This window comes from Herpailurus yagouaroundi, unplaced genomic scaffold (assembly GCF_014898765.1).
Source record: "Herpailurus yagouaroundi ecotype Mexico unplaced genomic scaffold, PumYag 77, whole genome shotgun sequence".
Classification (NCBI taxonomy): domain Eukaryota; kingdom Metazoa; phylum Chordata; class Mammalia; order Carnivora; family Felidae; genus Herpailurus; species Herpailurus yagouaroundi.
The window spans coordinates 101,272,747-101,288,348 of record NW_024412388.1 but is presented as its reverse complement, the minus strand read 5'-3'; the positions used below and the strand labels follow the sequence as shown (position 1 = coordinate 101,288,348).

General features: G+C 34.3%; 1 protein-coding gene across 2 annotated transcripts in view; it reads right to left on the bottom strand.

The window, feature by feature from the left end:
- MAN1A2 (mannosidase alpha class 1A member 2) overlaps nt 1–15,602 on the bottom strand; it is a 180,554-nt gene that overhangs the window by 84,545 nt on the left and 80,407 nt on the right. For both annotated transcript variants that reach the window (XM_040471441.1, XM_040471440.1), the window contains exon 6: nt 15,017–15,111. In XM_040471441.1, the coding sequence (XP_040327375.1) occupies nt 15,017–15,111 (95 nt within the window). The remainder of the gene's footprint in view (nt 1–15,016; nt 15,112–15,602) is intronic.

Below are 15,602 nucleotides of genomic sequence, written 5' to 3'. Positions count from 1 at the left end.
TATAAAGTTCTTAAAGATTTAGTAGGGGTGCCTGGGTGGCTCAGCCAGTTAAGGGTTCGACTCTTGATTTCGGCATTAGGATCATGAGATCGAGCCCCATGTTGGGTTCTGTGCTGACAGTGCAGAGCCTGCTTGGGATTCTCTCTCTCCCTCTCTCTCTGCCCCCACCCAGTGTGCACATGCACGTCATTGAACACTCACGTCACGAGTATTATCTTTTTTTTTCAAAAGTTCACTTCCAGAACACCATTTCAAATGGCTGTGTCACATTTCAGTATATGGACATGCCACTATTCTGTATTTAATGTACATTCTATTTTCATTAATATAAACATCACTGCTATAAGCATCCTTACAATTAAACCTTTGTAAATACTTTCACCTATTTGTATTAAGATAAATTTCTAGAAGTGAAATTACAAGGTCAAAGGGCAAGCATATTTCAAAGTTTCTAAAACCTACTGCTAGTCTATCTTCCAAGTTACTACAATTTCCAATTCTAACAACTATATGTGGTTCATCATTTCTTCACTTTGTCAGTCCTAAACAATACAATTTTCTTTTTGTCAATTTTCTAGGGAAGAAAATAGAGTCTTATTTCCAATCTAAATGTTTTTGATCACTAAAGTGACTGAAGATTTTTTACATTTATCTTTAACCAGATTTATATATTAAGAATGACAGTCATATGCTATTAATACCACTAGTGCTATTAACATTTTTCTAGTTGCTTATTCCCCTTAAATTTTATGATGATGTCTTATAAGTGCTTTAAGTTCAACATGATTGAAAATTTCAAGCGAAGCAAGCATATGTTTAAAATCAGTTGAGTACATGACTCAACAATTCTACACATTACTCAGTACTCACATTATAAGTGTACTTTTTTTTGCAGTTTATTTATTTGAGAGAGACAGAGACAGCGCAAGTTGGGGAGGGGCAGAGAGAGGGGGAAAGAGAGTGAATCCCAACAGGCTCCACGCTGCCAGTGCAGAGCCCGACATGGGGCTTGAACTCATGAAACTGAGATCATGACCTGAGCTGAAACAAGAGTTGGATGCTCAACTGACTGAGCCAACCCAGGCACCCTATGATAAGAGTACTCTTAATCATCACCTTTTTCGCCTACCAGCTACCCACTTTCCCTCTGGTAACCATCTGTTTGTTCTCCATAGTTAAGGATCTGTTTTGGGTGGGTTTTTTTTCTTTTTGTCTCTTTCATTCTGTTTGTTTTTTTAAGGTCCTAATTTTTACCTCCTTACTCCTTCTTGAATAATGAGAGGCCCATCTAAATTACGTATTTACCCCAAGTAGACAATTTCCTCTTAGAACCCTTCACTGAGCTACGTATAATAGAATTTCCTTCTGAGGTCAAGCTGAAGAAATTCAGTGACACGGCAGTTTGAGGTTTATGTGAAGGATACCAAAAATGTTGGCTAGGAAACTTAATCTCTGTGTGGTTCCTTCTGCTCTGTTTTTAATGGAACCTTCCAAATATGGTTTTGTTTTGTTTTGTTTGGTTTGGTTTGGTTTGGTTTGGTTTTTTTGTGGGGCTCAGTTTAGCTTCATTCACTGTGCTTTTGCCAACCATGGAAGAATCATACTATTACTTATCAGACTTCTATCTGGGATAGGTGTCATTTGACCGTAGTCACCACATTTAGTGATACGAATATGGTGGTGAACAAAACACGCATGGTTCTGTTGGATGGATGTACAGAGCAGGAGAATTCAATCTAATGTAGGGGTTAAACAACGCTGCCTTTGAATGCTGTTGCCTTCAGGAAGGCAAAAAACTCCAAGTGCTTCCAATCTGTTCTGTGAGTTAACCCTCCAGAAGTGAAGTAACCTTCTTATTTCCTATGTACATTTTCCTACTTTTACAGAGAAGAGAAAAGAATTTCAAATACACTCTCTCAAGATCTTCCTTCAATCTCCAGATAATAAAATTTATCTCAGTTAACTCCAAGGCAAGCTTTCCAGTTAAAGGTTAAGCCTCTTTACAGAAATGCCACTTCTGCCCTTTCATAAATCTCCTTACTTAAAGGATTAGCAGAGGCATTTGGAGGTTCTTATATACTGGTTCCCCATATTTCATCACCAGCCCTTCCTCTAAAAGTTCAATTTTCTCCCCTATATTTTCTCATCTCCTATATTTTCTCATCTCCACATCTCCTTTTGGTAAGACTACTTCCTCCACTCAAAATGCCCTACCCCATTTGTATCACCAATTAGTATCATACTTCTTTATAAAAGCAAATTAAAGCACTCCATGAAAACACCCTGATCTTCTTAAATAAACACAAGCCTTCTTTTTTCTGATGATCTCATATCATGTTGATTGCACACGGATGCCTTCTACAAAGGCATCTGGGTACCTGCCATGTGCCATTCCACTGAAAATCACAACAATGCAGTCCCAACTTGTCCTCTGACAGTAAAAACTGAGTGAAATCTGTTGCGTTTCTATACAACAATGAAGCGGCAAAAAGAGAAATTAAGGAAATCAATCCCATTTACAACTGCACCAGAAGTAACAACATACCTAGGAATAAACCTAACTAAAGAGGTCAAAGACCTAATACTCTGAAAAATATAAAACATTGATGAAAGAAACTTAAGAAGGCACAAAGAAATGGAAAGACAGTCCATGCTCTTGGATTAGAAAAACAAATATTAAAATGTGTATACTACCCAAAGCAATCTACATATTTAGTGCAAGCCCTATCAAAATATCAATAGCATTTTTCACACAGCTAGAACAAACAGTCCTAAAATTTGTATGGAACCACAAAAGACCCCAAATAGTCAAAACAACCTTGAAAAAGAAAAGCAAACCTGGGAGCATCACAATTCTGGACTTCAAGTTATATGACAAAGCTGTAGTGATCAGAACAGTATGGTACTGGCACAAAAAATAGACACATGGAAGAATAGAACAGAATAGAAAACCCAGATATGAACCCACAACTATATGGTCAAATAATCTTCAACAAAGCAGGAAAGAATATCCAAGACCTTCTCTTCAACAAATGGGAGTTGGGAAACCAGACAGCAACATGCAGAAGAATGATACTGGACCACTTTCTTACACCATCCACAAAAATAAATTCAAAATGGATTAAAGACCTAAACGTGAAACCTGAAACCATAAAAATCCTGGAAAAGAGTACAGGCAGTAACTTCTTTGACATTGGCCATAGCAACTTCTTTCTACATACGTCTCCCGAGGCAAGGCAAACAAAAGCAAAAATAAACTATTGGGACTTCATCAAAATAAAAAGCTACTGCACAGTGAAGGAAACAATCAATAAAACTAAAAGACAACCTATGGAATGGGAAAAGTTATTTGCAAATAACAGCTAAAAAAGGGTTAATATTCAATATATAAAGAACTTATAAAACTCAACACCCCAAAAATGAATAATCCAATTAAAAAATGGGCAGAAGACATGAACAGACATTTTTCCAAGGAAGATATACAGATGGCCAACAGACACATGAAAAGATACTCAACATCACTTACCATGAGGGAAATGCAAATCAAAACTACAATGAGGTTATCACCTCACACCTGTCAGAATGGCTAAAATCAACAACATAAGAAACAACAGGCATTGGCAAGGATATGGAGAAAGGGGAACCCTCCTGCACTGTTGGTAGGAATGCAATCTGGTACAATCTGGTACTCTGGAAAACACTATGGAGCTTCCTCAAAAAGTTAAAAATAGAACTACCCTATGATCCAGCAATTGCACTATGAGGTATTTACCCAGAGAGCACAAAATTACTAATTCAGAGGGGTACATGGACTGCAATGTTTATAGCAGCATTATCTACTATAGCCAAATTATGGAAGTAGCCCAAGTGTCCTTCGACTGATGAATGGATAAAGAAGTGGTGTGTATGTATACAAATACACACATACATACATATATATATGCAAACGTAGACACATACATATATACATACACACACACACACATACACATTCATTCACACACACACAAAATGGAATATTACTCAGCCATAACAAAGAATGAAATCTTGCCATCTGCAATGACATGGATGGAACGAGAGAGTATCATGCTAGGTGAAATAGGTCCATCAGAGAAATCACAAATACTATGTGATTTTATTAATATGTGGAATCTAAGGAACAAAACAAGCAAGGAAAAGACGACAGAAAGAGAGAAAAAACCAAGAAACAGACTCAACTATACAGAACAAACTGATGATTACCAGAGGGAAGGCAGGTCGGGGATGGGCTAAATAGGTGATGGAGATTAAGGAGTATACCTGTTGTGAACACCAGATGATGTAAAAAAAGTGTTGAATCATTATATGGTACATCTGAAACTAATATTACACTGTATGTTAACTAACTGGAATTTAAATAAAAACTTAGAAGAAAAGAAAATTGATAGAAGCACTGATCAAATGTCAGGAGACAAACCCAGGTGTGCCCTTTTGATGTCCAATTCCCTCATCTATAAAGTAAAGATATCTATTTCACATGGATATTGTTAGAATTAAATAAGATCATGTTTATAAATGTACCATGCTACAAAGATTCACTTTTTGTACTTCCTATTAAAAAATAAACAAAAACTGTGTTATTCATCTAACATATCTATAGTATATTGCTTAGGAGAGTTCAGCAAAAATTTAAATGCTATCTTTTCCTGAATGTATGATATCAGTATAAAAAGGAAAATACATAACAGATAACACAGAGAGTAAACAAATAATACAAGAGTGTAATATATACTGTGCCTGATGGACAGAGGCTTATGAACACATAAATTACTAAAATTTACTTAAATAGAAAACAGAAACATGATCTAATTAATGTAACTTATTAAGTGTCAAAAGACAGTAAATCAGCAGTATCAAAACTTACTCAAAATAAAATCTGGAACCAAGTAACTTTACCAGAAGTGTCTACCAAGAATCTTGGGATTACAAAATTAAATTAAATTAAATTAAATTAAATTAAATTAAATTAGTAAATATCTTAAACAGACTCTTCATGAGAAGAATCACTACCCAACATGTTTTGAAAGAGAACCTAGATATCAAAGCCAGACAAGAGTATTAAAAAGTGCAGACCAATCTCATGTGTGAAAAAGATAACAATGACCCCAAACAACATATCAGCAACTAAAATCCAGCAATATAGAAAAAGAATAGTAGATCATGATCAAACTGGATTTGTTCCTTGAATGCTATAATGGTTTCTCATTGAAAAACAAATCCATGTGGATGTCTGGAACAAAAAGATTTAGGAACAAAATTCTTGTCAACATTTCGATAACTACAGAAAAGTTGCTTGGAAAAAGTTCAACAATACATAATTTTAAAAAAGAATTTTAATTTTAAAAAAAAATTTTAAATTGCTAATTTAAAATATTAGCAATAATAGAAATGTCTTATGATTAGCATCACACTTAATGGTAAAAACTCACTTTCCACTAAACAAGAGTATCCTTGGTCACTATTTCTATTCAATACTATTGCTCTAAGTTCTAGCCAGTAAAGTAAGGGGGAGGGGGTAAAACCAAAACTGTCCCTATTCATAGGTGAGATGCCTGTATATAAAGAAATCTCTGATAAATTATTGCTATTAAACAAGAGGATTCAAATTCAGCAAGATCACCGAATTCAAAATAAATTTACAAAAACAACTATATTCTATGTTCCAGCAGTAGGGAATGAAAAATTTTAAATAATACCATTTATTATAGTGTTTTTTAAACAAAGAATCTATGAATAAATCTAACAAAATTTTTCTAATCTCTGCTCTCATTATGACCCTGAGATCTTCTAATGACTTAACTAACCTCTCCTGCAGAAAATTAAAAACCAAGCATCTATGAATAAATCTAACAAAATTTTTCTAATTTCTGCTCTCATTATGACCCAGAAATCTTCTAATGACTTAACTAATCTTTCCTGCAGAAAAAAAATTATAAACTCTAGATGAAATACAAACTGGCCTAAAGTCACTGGAGAATAAAACAAAAGTGGTCAGATTCCAAGGACAGTGGAAACTTGCAAATATGGGCAAGTATGGGGTAAGTTTCACACTTTCTTACAGCTTTTACCCCAAATTCAAAGCCCATACTAGGCAGAACAGAGAAAATCTGACAGAAAACTTGCAGTCCTTCTGTCTTAAAGAATCAGAAGCCAGTTTTTGCAGCAATTACAGCTGCTGAACAAAGAGGGAGAAAGAATGCTGGGGAGAAAAGAGCAAGAAAGGGGAAGCCTCTAGTTCTGTATATGAAGTTTGTCCCTGGCTGCCATGCGAATCAGGAATGCTTGAGAACAGAAACAATGCTCTGGAGCAATACAGGTTAAAGATAAAGAAATGAAATGAATTGAGACATTGTTTGAAGTTTGAATCCAACCAAGAACGAAGTTAAAGGACTACTTAAATCTCTCTCTCCCTCTCTCTCTCTCTCTCTCTCTCTCTCTCTCTCTCTCACACTCACACACACACACACACACACACACACACCTAATCATAACAGAACCCAGAATTTCCATAACAAAACTTTCAGAATGTCCCAGATTCATTCAAAATGTTACCTAGCCTCAAGTGAAAAGCTAATCAATGACACCAACTCCAAGATGGCCCAAGTGTTAGAAATAGTAAGACTTTAAACCAGGTATTCTAACTGTGCTTTATGAAATACAGGTGTGTTCACAATGAATGAAAAGACAGAAAATCTCTATCTCAGAAACAGAATGAGAAAGAATCAGATCAAAATTCTAAAAACTCCACTGCATGGGTTTAAGAGCAGATTAGAGCAACTTAGGAAAGAGTCATGAAGACATGAAGATAGATCAGTGGAAATTATTCAGTCTGAAGAACATAGGAAAAAAAAAGATTGAAAAATATAAACAAAGACTTCAGGGACCATGACACAAAAACAAAAATTCTGAAATACAAGTAAATGACATTTCAGAAGGAGGTAAAGAAAGGGGAAGAAAAAAACATTTGAAGAATTAATGGCCAAAATGTTACCATTATATTTGGTGAAAGACCTAAATATTCAGATTCAACAAGCTCATCAACAAAGCCTAAGGAGGATACAAAAGCAACAACAACCAAAATAAACCTGAGGCACCTCTTAATTGAACTCCTGAAAACCAAAAATAAAAAAAAATCTTAAAAGGATTCAGAGGAAAAAGACTATATATGTATACGACAACAATCATTTAAATTATGACTTAATCAGAAACAATGGAAAACATATGAGAAACAATGGAAAACATAGGAGAAAGAAACAATGTTTTTGAAGGGTAGAAAAACTCACCAATTAAAAATTTTACATACACTAAAAATAAAATCCTTTAAGAATAAAAAACTTTTTTATAAAACACTTTCAAACAAAGAAATTCAAGTGAGAATTCAAGCCTACAAATGAGCATTACAAGAAATACTAAGGTTCTTCAGACTGAAAGGAAGTGGTACCAGATTAGAGAAAGGTCAGATCTTCAGAGAGAAATAAAGAGTACTAGATATAGTAACTCCCTGGGTAAATACTAGAATATCATTCTCCTCAATTCTATAAAGTAAATAGGTCTGTTTAAACTAATATTTTAATAATGCGTTTTGAGATTTAGAGTGGATTAAATGCAATTCATTTCACAACTATGGCATATAAAGGATGGGAGGGAGGAGATGAACGGAAAAGTAGGGTTGAAATGTTACTATACAGAAGTAGTACAATATTAACTCTGTTAAATGAAAAATTAATTTTGTACCCCATGATTTTATAGCAACCACCCCCAAAATATAATAAATATAGTTAAATAAAAGCACTAATAAACTAAAGCAGAATTCTACAACATTTGTCAATTCAAAAGATGTTAGGACAAAGGAAATGAAGGAAGGAAAAACAGAACTTACACCAAAAACCATAAAATACTTAGTAATAAATCTAACCAAAGAGGTGAAAAATCTATACACTGAAAACTATAGAAAGCTTTTGAAGAACTACAGAAAGAAATTGAAGAAGACACACACAAAAAAATGGAAAAATATTCCATGCTCCTGGATAGGAAGAACAAATATTGTTAAAATGTCAATACTACCGAAAGCAATCTATATATTCAAAGCAATACCTATCAAAATAACACCAGTATTCTTCACAGAGCTAGAACAAACAATCCTAAAATGTGTATGGAACCAGAAAAGACCCCGAATAGCCAAAGCAATATTGAAAAAGAAAACCAAAGCAGGAGGCATCACAATCCTGGACGTTAAGCTGTATTACAAAGCTGTAATCATCAAGACAGTATGGTACTGGCACAAGAACAGACACTCAGATCAACGGAATAGAACAGAGAACCCAGAAATGGACCCACAAACATACAGCCAACTAATCTTTGACAAAGCAGGAAAAAATAGCCAATGGAATAAAGACAGTTTCTTCAGCAAGTGGTGCTGGGAAAACTGTTCAGCGACATGCAGAAAAATGAACCTAGACCACTTTCTTACACCATACACAAAAATAAACTCAAAAAGGATGAAAGGCCTAAATGTAAGACAGGAAGCCACCAAAATCCTCCAGGAGAAAGCAGGCAAAAAAATCTCTTTGATCTTGGCTGCAGCAACTTCTTACTCAACATGTCTCCAGGGGCAAGGGAAACAAAAGCAAACATGAACTATTGGGACCTCATCAAAATCAAAAGCTTCTGCACAGCGAAGAATGAAACTATCAGCAAAACTAAAAGGCAACCGACGGAATGGGAGAAGATATTTGCAAACGACATATCAGATAAAGGGTTAGTATCCAATATCTATAAAGAACTTATCCAACTCAACACCCAAAAAACAAATAATCCAGTGAAGAAATGGGCAAAAGACGTGAATAGACACTTCTCCAAAGAAGACATCCAGATGGCCAACTGACACATGAAAAAATGCTCAACACCACTCATCATCAGGGAAATACAAATCAAAACCACAATGAGATACCACCTGACACCTGTCAGAATGGCTAACATTAACAACTCAGGCAACGACAGATGTTGGTGAGGATGCGGAGAAAGAGGATCTCTTTTGCACTGTTGGTGGGAATGCAAACTGGTGCAACCACTCTGGAAAACAGTATGGAGGTTCCTCAAATAATTAAAAATAGAATTACCCTACAACCCAGCAATTGCACTACTAGGTATTTATCCAAGGGATACAGGTCTGTTTCAAAGGGGCACATGCACCCCAACTGATAACAGCACTATCAACAATAGCCAAAGTATGCAAAGAGCCCAAATGTCCATCAATGGATGAATGGATAAAGATGTGGTGTGTGTGTGTATGTATGTGAAATAGATAATTCCACAATCACAGTTGGAAACAGTTTAATATTTCGTGTGTGTGTATACATATATATACATACATACACACACATATATATATGTATACACACACATACACATATGTATATATATGTGTATATACATGTACACACACACACAATGGAGTATTACTCGGCAATCAAAAAGAATGAAATCTTGCCATTTGCAACTACGTGGATGGAAATAGAGGGTATTACGTTAAGCGAAAATAGTCAGAGAAAGACAAATATCATATGACTTCACTCAAATGAGGACTTTAAGACACGGAACAGATGAACACAAGGGAAGGGAAGCAAAAATAATATAAAAACAGGGAGGGGGACAAAACAGAAGAGACTCTTAAATATGGAGAACAAACAGAGGGTTGCTGGAGGGGTTGTAGGAAGGGAGATGGGCTAAATGGGTAAGGGGCATTAAAGAATCTACTGCTGATATCATTGTTGCACTACATGCCAACTAACTTGGATGTAAATTTAAAAAATAAAATAAAATAAATTAAAAAAAAACAGAACTTAAATCAGACTGCAGCAATAATTACATTTCATGTTAATTGATTAGAAGGCAGTTATTTTCATACCAGCAAAGTCCAACTACATGCTGTCTTCAAAAGAACTAAAATTATAATATGGTTAGGTTGAAAGTAAAAAGAATACATCAGGAAAGTAGTAAGCATAAGAAAGGTGGAGTAGCTAGATTAACATCTGATAAAACAAACTTCCAAGCAAAAATATTACCAGACATGAAGAGGAGCACATCATAATGATAAAAGGGTAAAGTCATCAGAAAGACAAATCATAAACATGTAATACCTAACAGTAAAGCTTCAAAATACAGGAAGCAAAAATCTGACAGAAATAGAGTGAAGTAGATAATTCCATAATCACAGTTGGAAATAGTTTAATACTTCATCTCAGCAACTCATAAAAGAAGTATACCATTAATTAATTAAAAATCCAGAAAGACATAGATAATCTAAACAACACCACCGACTAGCTTAACCTAACATAGAACATTACCCCAACAACTGCAGAATACAGATTCAAGTGTATTTACCAACAAAAACCATATGCTGAGCCACAAACAAGACACAATACATTTGAAGAGATTGAAATTATACCGAATATCTTCGCTGATCACAATTAAATTAGAAATCAAAACAATAAGGTATCTAAGAAACCTCCCTGATTCTAAAATTTGGCAAATTAAACAACACAATTGGAATAACTGATTTGCAGGAAAATACAGATGCTGGCGAGGATGTGGAGAAACGGGAACCCTCTTGCACCGTTGGTGGGAATGCAGACTGGTGCAGGCACTCTGGGAAACAGTGTGGAGGTTCCTCAGAAAATTAAAAATAGACCTACCCTATGACCCAGCAATAGCACTGCTAGGAATTTACCCAAGGGATACAGGAGTACTGATGCATAGGGGCACTTGTACCCCAATGTTTATAGCAGCACTTTCAACAATAGCCAAATTATGGAAAGAGCCCAAATGTCCACCAATCGATAAATGGATAAAGATGTGGTTTATATATACAATGGAATACTACTTGGCAATGAGAAAGAATGAAATCCTGCCATTTGCAGCAACGTGGATGGAACTGGAAGGTATTATACTAATTGAAATAAATCAGAGAAAGATAGTATTTGATGTTTTCACTCATATGTGGATCTTGAGAAATTTATCAGAAGACAAGGGGGGAAGGGAAGAAGAAAAAATAGTTATAAACAGAGAGGGAGAGAGGCAAACCATAAGAGACTCTTAAATACAGAGAAAAAACTGAGGGTGGATGGGGGTGGGGGAGAGGGGGAAATGGGTGATGGGAATGGAGGAGGGCACTTGGGATGACCACTGGGTGCTGTATGTAAGCCAATTTGACAATCAATTATATTTTTAAAAAAGGAATAACTGATTTGTCATAGAGGATATTCTAAGGAAAATTATAAAATACTTTTAACTGAAAAATGAAAAAAAAACATTAAAATTTTTGGGATGAAATTTACAGCTTTAAAATTCTTATAAAAATAAACAAATAAATAAAATTCTTACAGAAAAAAATGCTTATTAAGGGAGAAAAGAGATAAAAATCAAAGACCTAGAGTTCCAATGTAAAAGCTTTAAAAAGAGCTAAGTAAGTACAGAAGAGGAAAAAAAATTGAAATCAATGAGACAGAAAACATAAATCATAGAATTAATGTTACTAAATGCAGTTAAAGACAAAAGTCAGTTCTTTGAAAAGATTAATAAAACTGATAAATGCCTACCAGGATTGATAAAAGGAGAAAACAAATTACCAGTATCAAGACTGAAAGAGGGGTTATCACTATAAAGCCTAGAAACATAAAAGGCATAAGAAAGTAACATGTACAACTGCACACCAAAATCTTTGATAACTTCCACGAAATGGATAAACTCCTTATGAATACTATTAACCTGACACAAAATGAAAATAAAATCTGAATATCCATATATACATTTATATCACATATATATGTTGAATATACATGTATGAAATATGTATGTATATACATACATACATATAGTTGAATATGTTATTAAAATCTTCCCACAAGAAAACTTCTAGCCCAGATGGTTGTGTAGGTGAATCTATCAAATATTTAAGGAAGAAGTAACACCAGTGCTTTCAGAAAACAGAGGAAGAGAGACTATTTCCTACTTCATTTTATGAAACCAGATAACTCTAATACCAAACACAGCTATACATTAAAGAGGATAATATATTATGGCCAAGGACTATCCCAGGAATTCAAAGTTGGTTGAACATTTGAAAATCTAACAATAATTTACCATATTAACAGAATAAAGGTGAAAAATGTTATGATCATCACAGATGAAGAAAAAGAGTCATCTGGCATTTCTCAACATCCACTCATGATAAAAACTCTAAGTAAAATAGGGAGAGAAGGAATTTCCTCAACCTGACAAAGGCAATTGATGAGAAATCTGCAGCTAACACTATACGTGATGAAATTTTTTTAAAAAGCAGTATTACAAAAACCTTTACTAGAAATCTAGAAGACATAAAAAATATAGGAGACAATCTTTTTAACAAAAACTGTAAACCCAAATGTTACAGAAGACATATTTGAATATATAAAAATTTAAAACTTATGAATAAAAAATTATAAATAAAGCAAAAAAAGCAAGTCTAAATGTCCAATAAATTTATGAAAATGATGCTCAAGTTCACTAGTCAGAAAACACAAATGAAAATAACAATGAGTAACACTTTATAACCATCAGTCTATCAAAAATTAAGCAGAACTTACACCTGCAGACATTTAGGTACTCTCACACATTGTAGGTAGAAATATGATGACACTATAGTCTTTTTTGGAAAACATTTTGGGAGTAACTATTAAATGTAAAATGCATATACCCTTTGATCCAGCAATCCTACATTTGAGAATCTGTCCCACATACAGCCATGGGGCGCCTAGGTGGCTCAATCAGTTAAGCATTGGACTCTTGATTTTGGCCCCAGTCATGATCTTGTGGTTGCAAGTTCGAGCTCCGCGTAGAGCTTCGCTGGCAGTGTGGAGCCTGCTTGGGATTCTCTGTCTCCTGTCCCCCTCTCTCACTCTGCCCCTACCCTGTTTGTGTTCTCTCTCTCAAAAATAAATGAATAAGTTTAAAAAAAAAAAAAAAAAAGACACACAGCCTCTGATCCAGCAATCATATTCTTGAGAATCATTTTCAGAGAAAAATTCTCACTACAAGAGGACATATATAATAGGATACTATTGTTAAAAATGTTTATGGTAGCAAAATAATGGAAACAAATACCATTGATAAGGCAATGATTGAATGAATTATGGTACAACCTATGTATAGCATTGTAACCAATGTATTTTAGGTTACACTAAATACGTTTCACTAGGTAGTCATCAGGAAGACTGACTTAGAGCTTTATCAGATGATCTGGAAGAGTATTTCCCTGAGATACTGTTGAGTGAGAAAAATAAGAGGCACAAAAGCAAGCATCCAAAAAAACCACACAAAATTTTTAAACTTGCCCCAGAGCCTGTACCATACTGTAGAAGGTAAACACGTGGGGCTAACATAGGTCGGTTTTCAGGCAGCAAGAGAGGAGGAAAGCCTACGTGTGGGACACGTGCAGAGCTCAACCAAAAGAAAAAGAAAAAGAAAAAGCTTTAAAAAAATAGGTAAATAATTAGTTATGATCTAAACTCAAATAAAATGTGTATTTGTGTGAATGTACACAGAGAAAGTAAGTGAAAATTAAATTTATAAAATGTTCAAGACCATGATCGTTGAATGCCTTCCCACTTTCAGCTCGATCTGAGTTTGAGGTTTTGTGATTTAAGAAAAAAAAAAGTCCTGCAGTCTTTCTTCGCTTTCTTCAACTCATAATTAAATTTTAAATTAATAATAATTCTTATTATTCAGGAAAGTTATAGGATTCTGACAATGGTACTGACGGAAACCTCAGAAAATCTGTCTTAAAAATAAGGAATGAGAACAGATGTAGTACGTCGTTTGGCCATCTCCTTTTGTGTAGGTCACTGTGGAACTCCAGCCAAATTATCCCCCTCACAAGGAGGTAATTTATATTATAGATAGAGCATGAAATGAGAGAACAGTGAAGTTAAATTTAATGTTCAGCATTAAATGCTAATTTCTCAATGGAAATCTAAACTCTATACAGCTCTCCATTATAAAGAAATAATTAAAATAGATCACTTTTTTCAAATCAAGTTGTTACAGAATCATGATTCCAGAAAAATAAGTGTTCCCAACCTTCATTCTAAAGGGCCTGGCAGCAAGAACAAGAGTCAAATTTTCATGTAATTTCCAAGCTCCAATATTGAGAGGAATAATAAATTTCATTTGGAGAAAAACGTACGCAGTAAAAATTTCAGTCAGCATAAATTATTTCAATGCAAGTTAGATATACTGACATTACCCAATTTTTTAAATTTTAATTATATATCTTTGCATGATTTATAAAGTTATCCAAATTTTTTCTTTCATCTATTTCTAAGTGAAACCAGTGTTTTCTATCAGAATGGAACATACTGCAAAGAATGTTGAAGAGTTCACTTTGAACTTCAACAGTACAAACACCATAATAAGAATCCTAGGGTCAACATCATGAATTATTTTCTCCCTGATCATTCAATAATAGGAAGGCCTGGTTTTAAGGCACATTTGTGTTCCATTATGACTTAGAAGGTCAACAGGTGGTACACAAAAAATTAAAGAGGCAAAGCACTTTGAATCCATTACAACACGAAATGGAAAAGAATAAGCAAATAAAAGAAACATACAGGAAAAAAAAAAAAAAGAAAAAGAAACATACAGGTAAGGAAGAGAAATTTACACTTAGAGAAGCAAGCAGTAGAAACCGGAATACAGTTAAGGCAGATGAATTGTTCCAAAGTGAAGAACTTTCAAACAAAACAAAACAAAACAAAACAAAACAAAACAAAACAAAACAAAAAACCAAAGAATGTTTCAAAGAAATATATTTCTGCATATATGTAGAGAAAAACAATTTAAGTCTTATAAAGTATGGGGAGGGCTGATCATTAGTAATTTCTAACACTAAGTTAATCTAATTCTTTCAGAACAGGAATAACCACATAAAAATAAAATTTACCTTTTCAGATTCACCATTGCCCAAGGAATCCCAGTAGGTGTGTTAAAGGCAGGAAGGAGTTTCTCAGCCAGCTGAACTGCTTTAATCTTGAATATCTGAGATCAAAACAACATAAAGGAACTTTTTATAAAAAAAATTATAGCCACCCATTCATAAATTAAAGCCATTGTCATTTGCTGATCTCTCACAGGTCACATACTACACAGAAGTACAAGGAGAAAAAAGGGCATCTCTTTGGTACCATGAAGCATACAGCAATCAGAGAAAACGTTTGTAAACTGGATACTGAGGAAAGCTGAGTATGTAATGGCCTGAAATTATAATTAACTGAAAGGGAAGGATGTGGTTTTAGTGTTAATATTATCTGTATTTTCAGCTGTCAAAAGTCTAAGAAATGTCAGGTTATGAAATGTCCATCCGATGGTATACAAGCTTAGCACAAATATTAAAACAAAGATTTGGATAAATGCCCTTGAATTACTGTAAGCATGTTTATGTCTCAACATTTTCCATCAACATCTATCCACATTATTAAAAAGAAAAGGTCTGAGTTCACATTCCAAGTCTGAGAGTTATAAATGCTTCA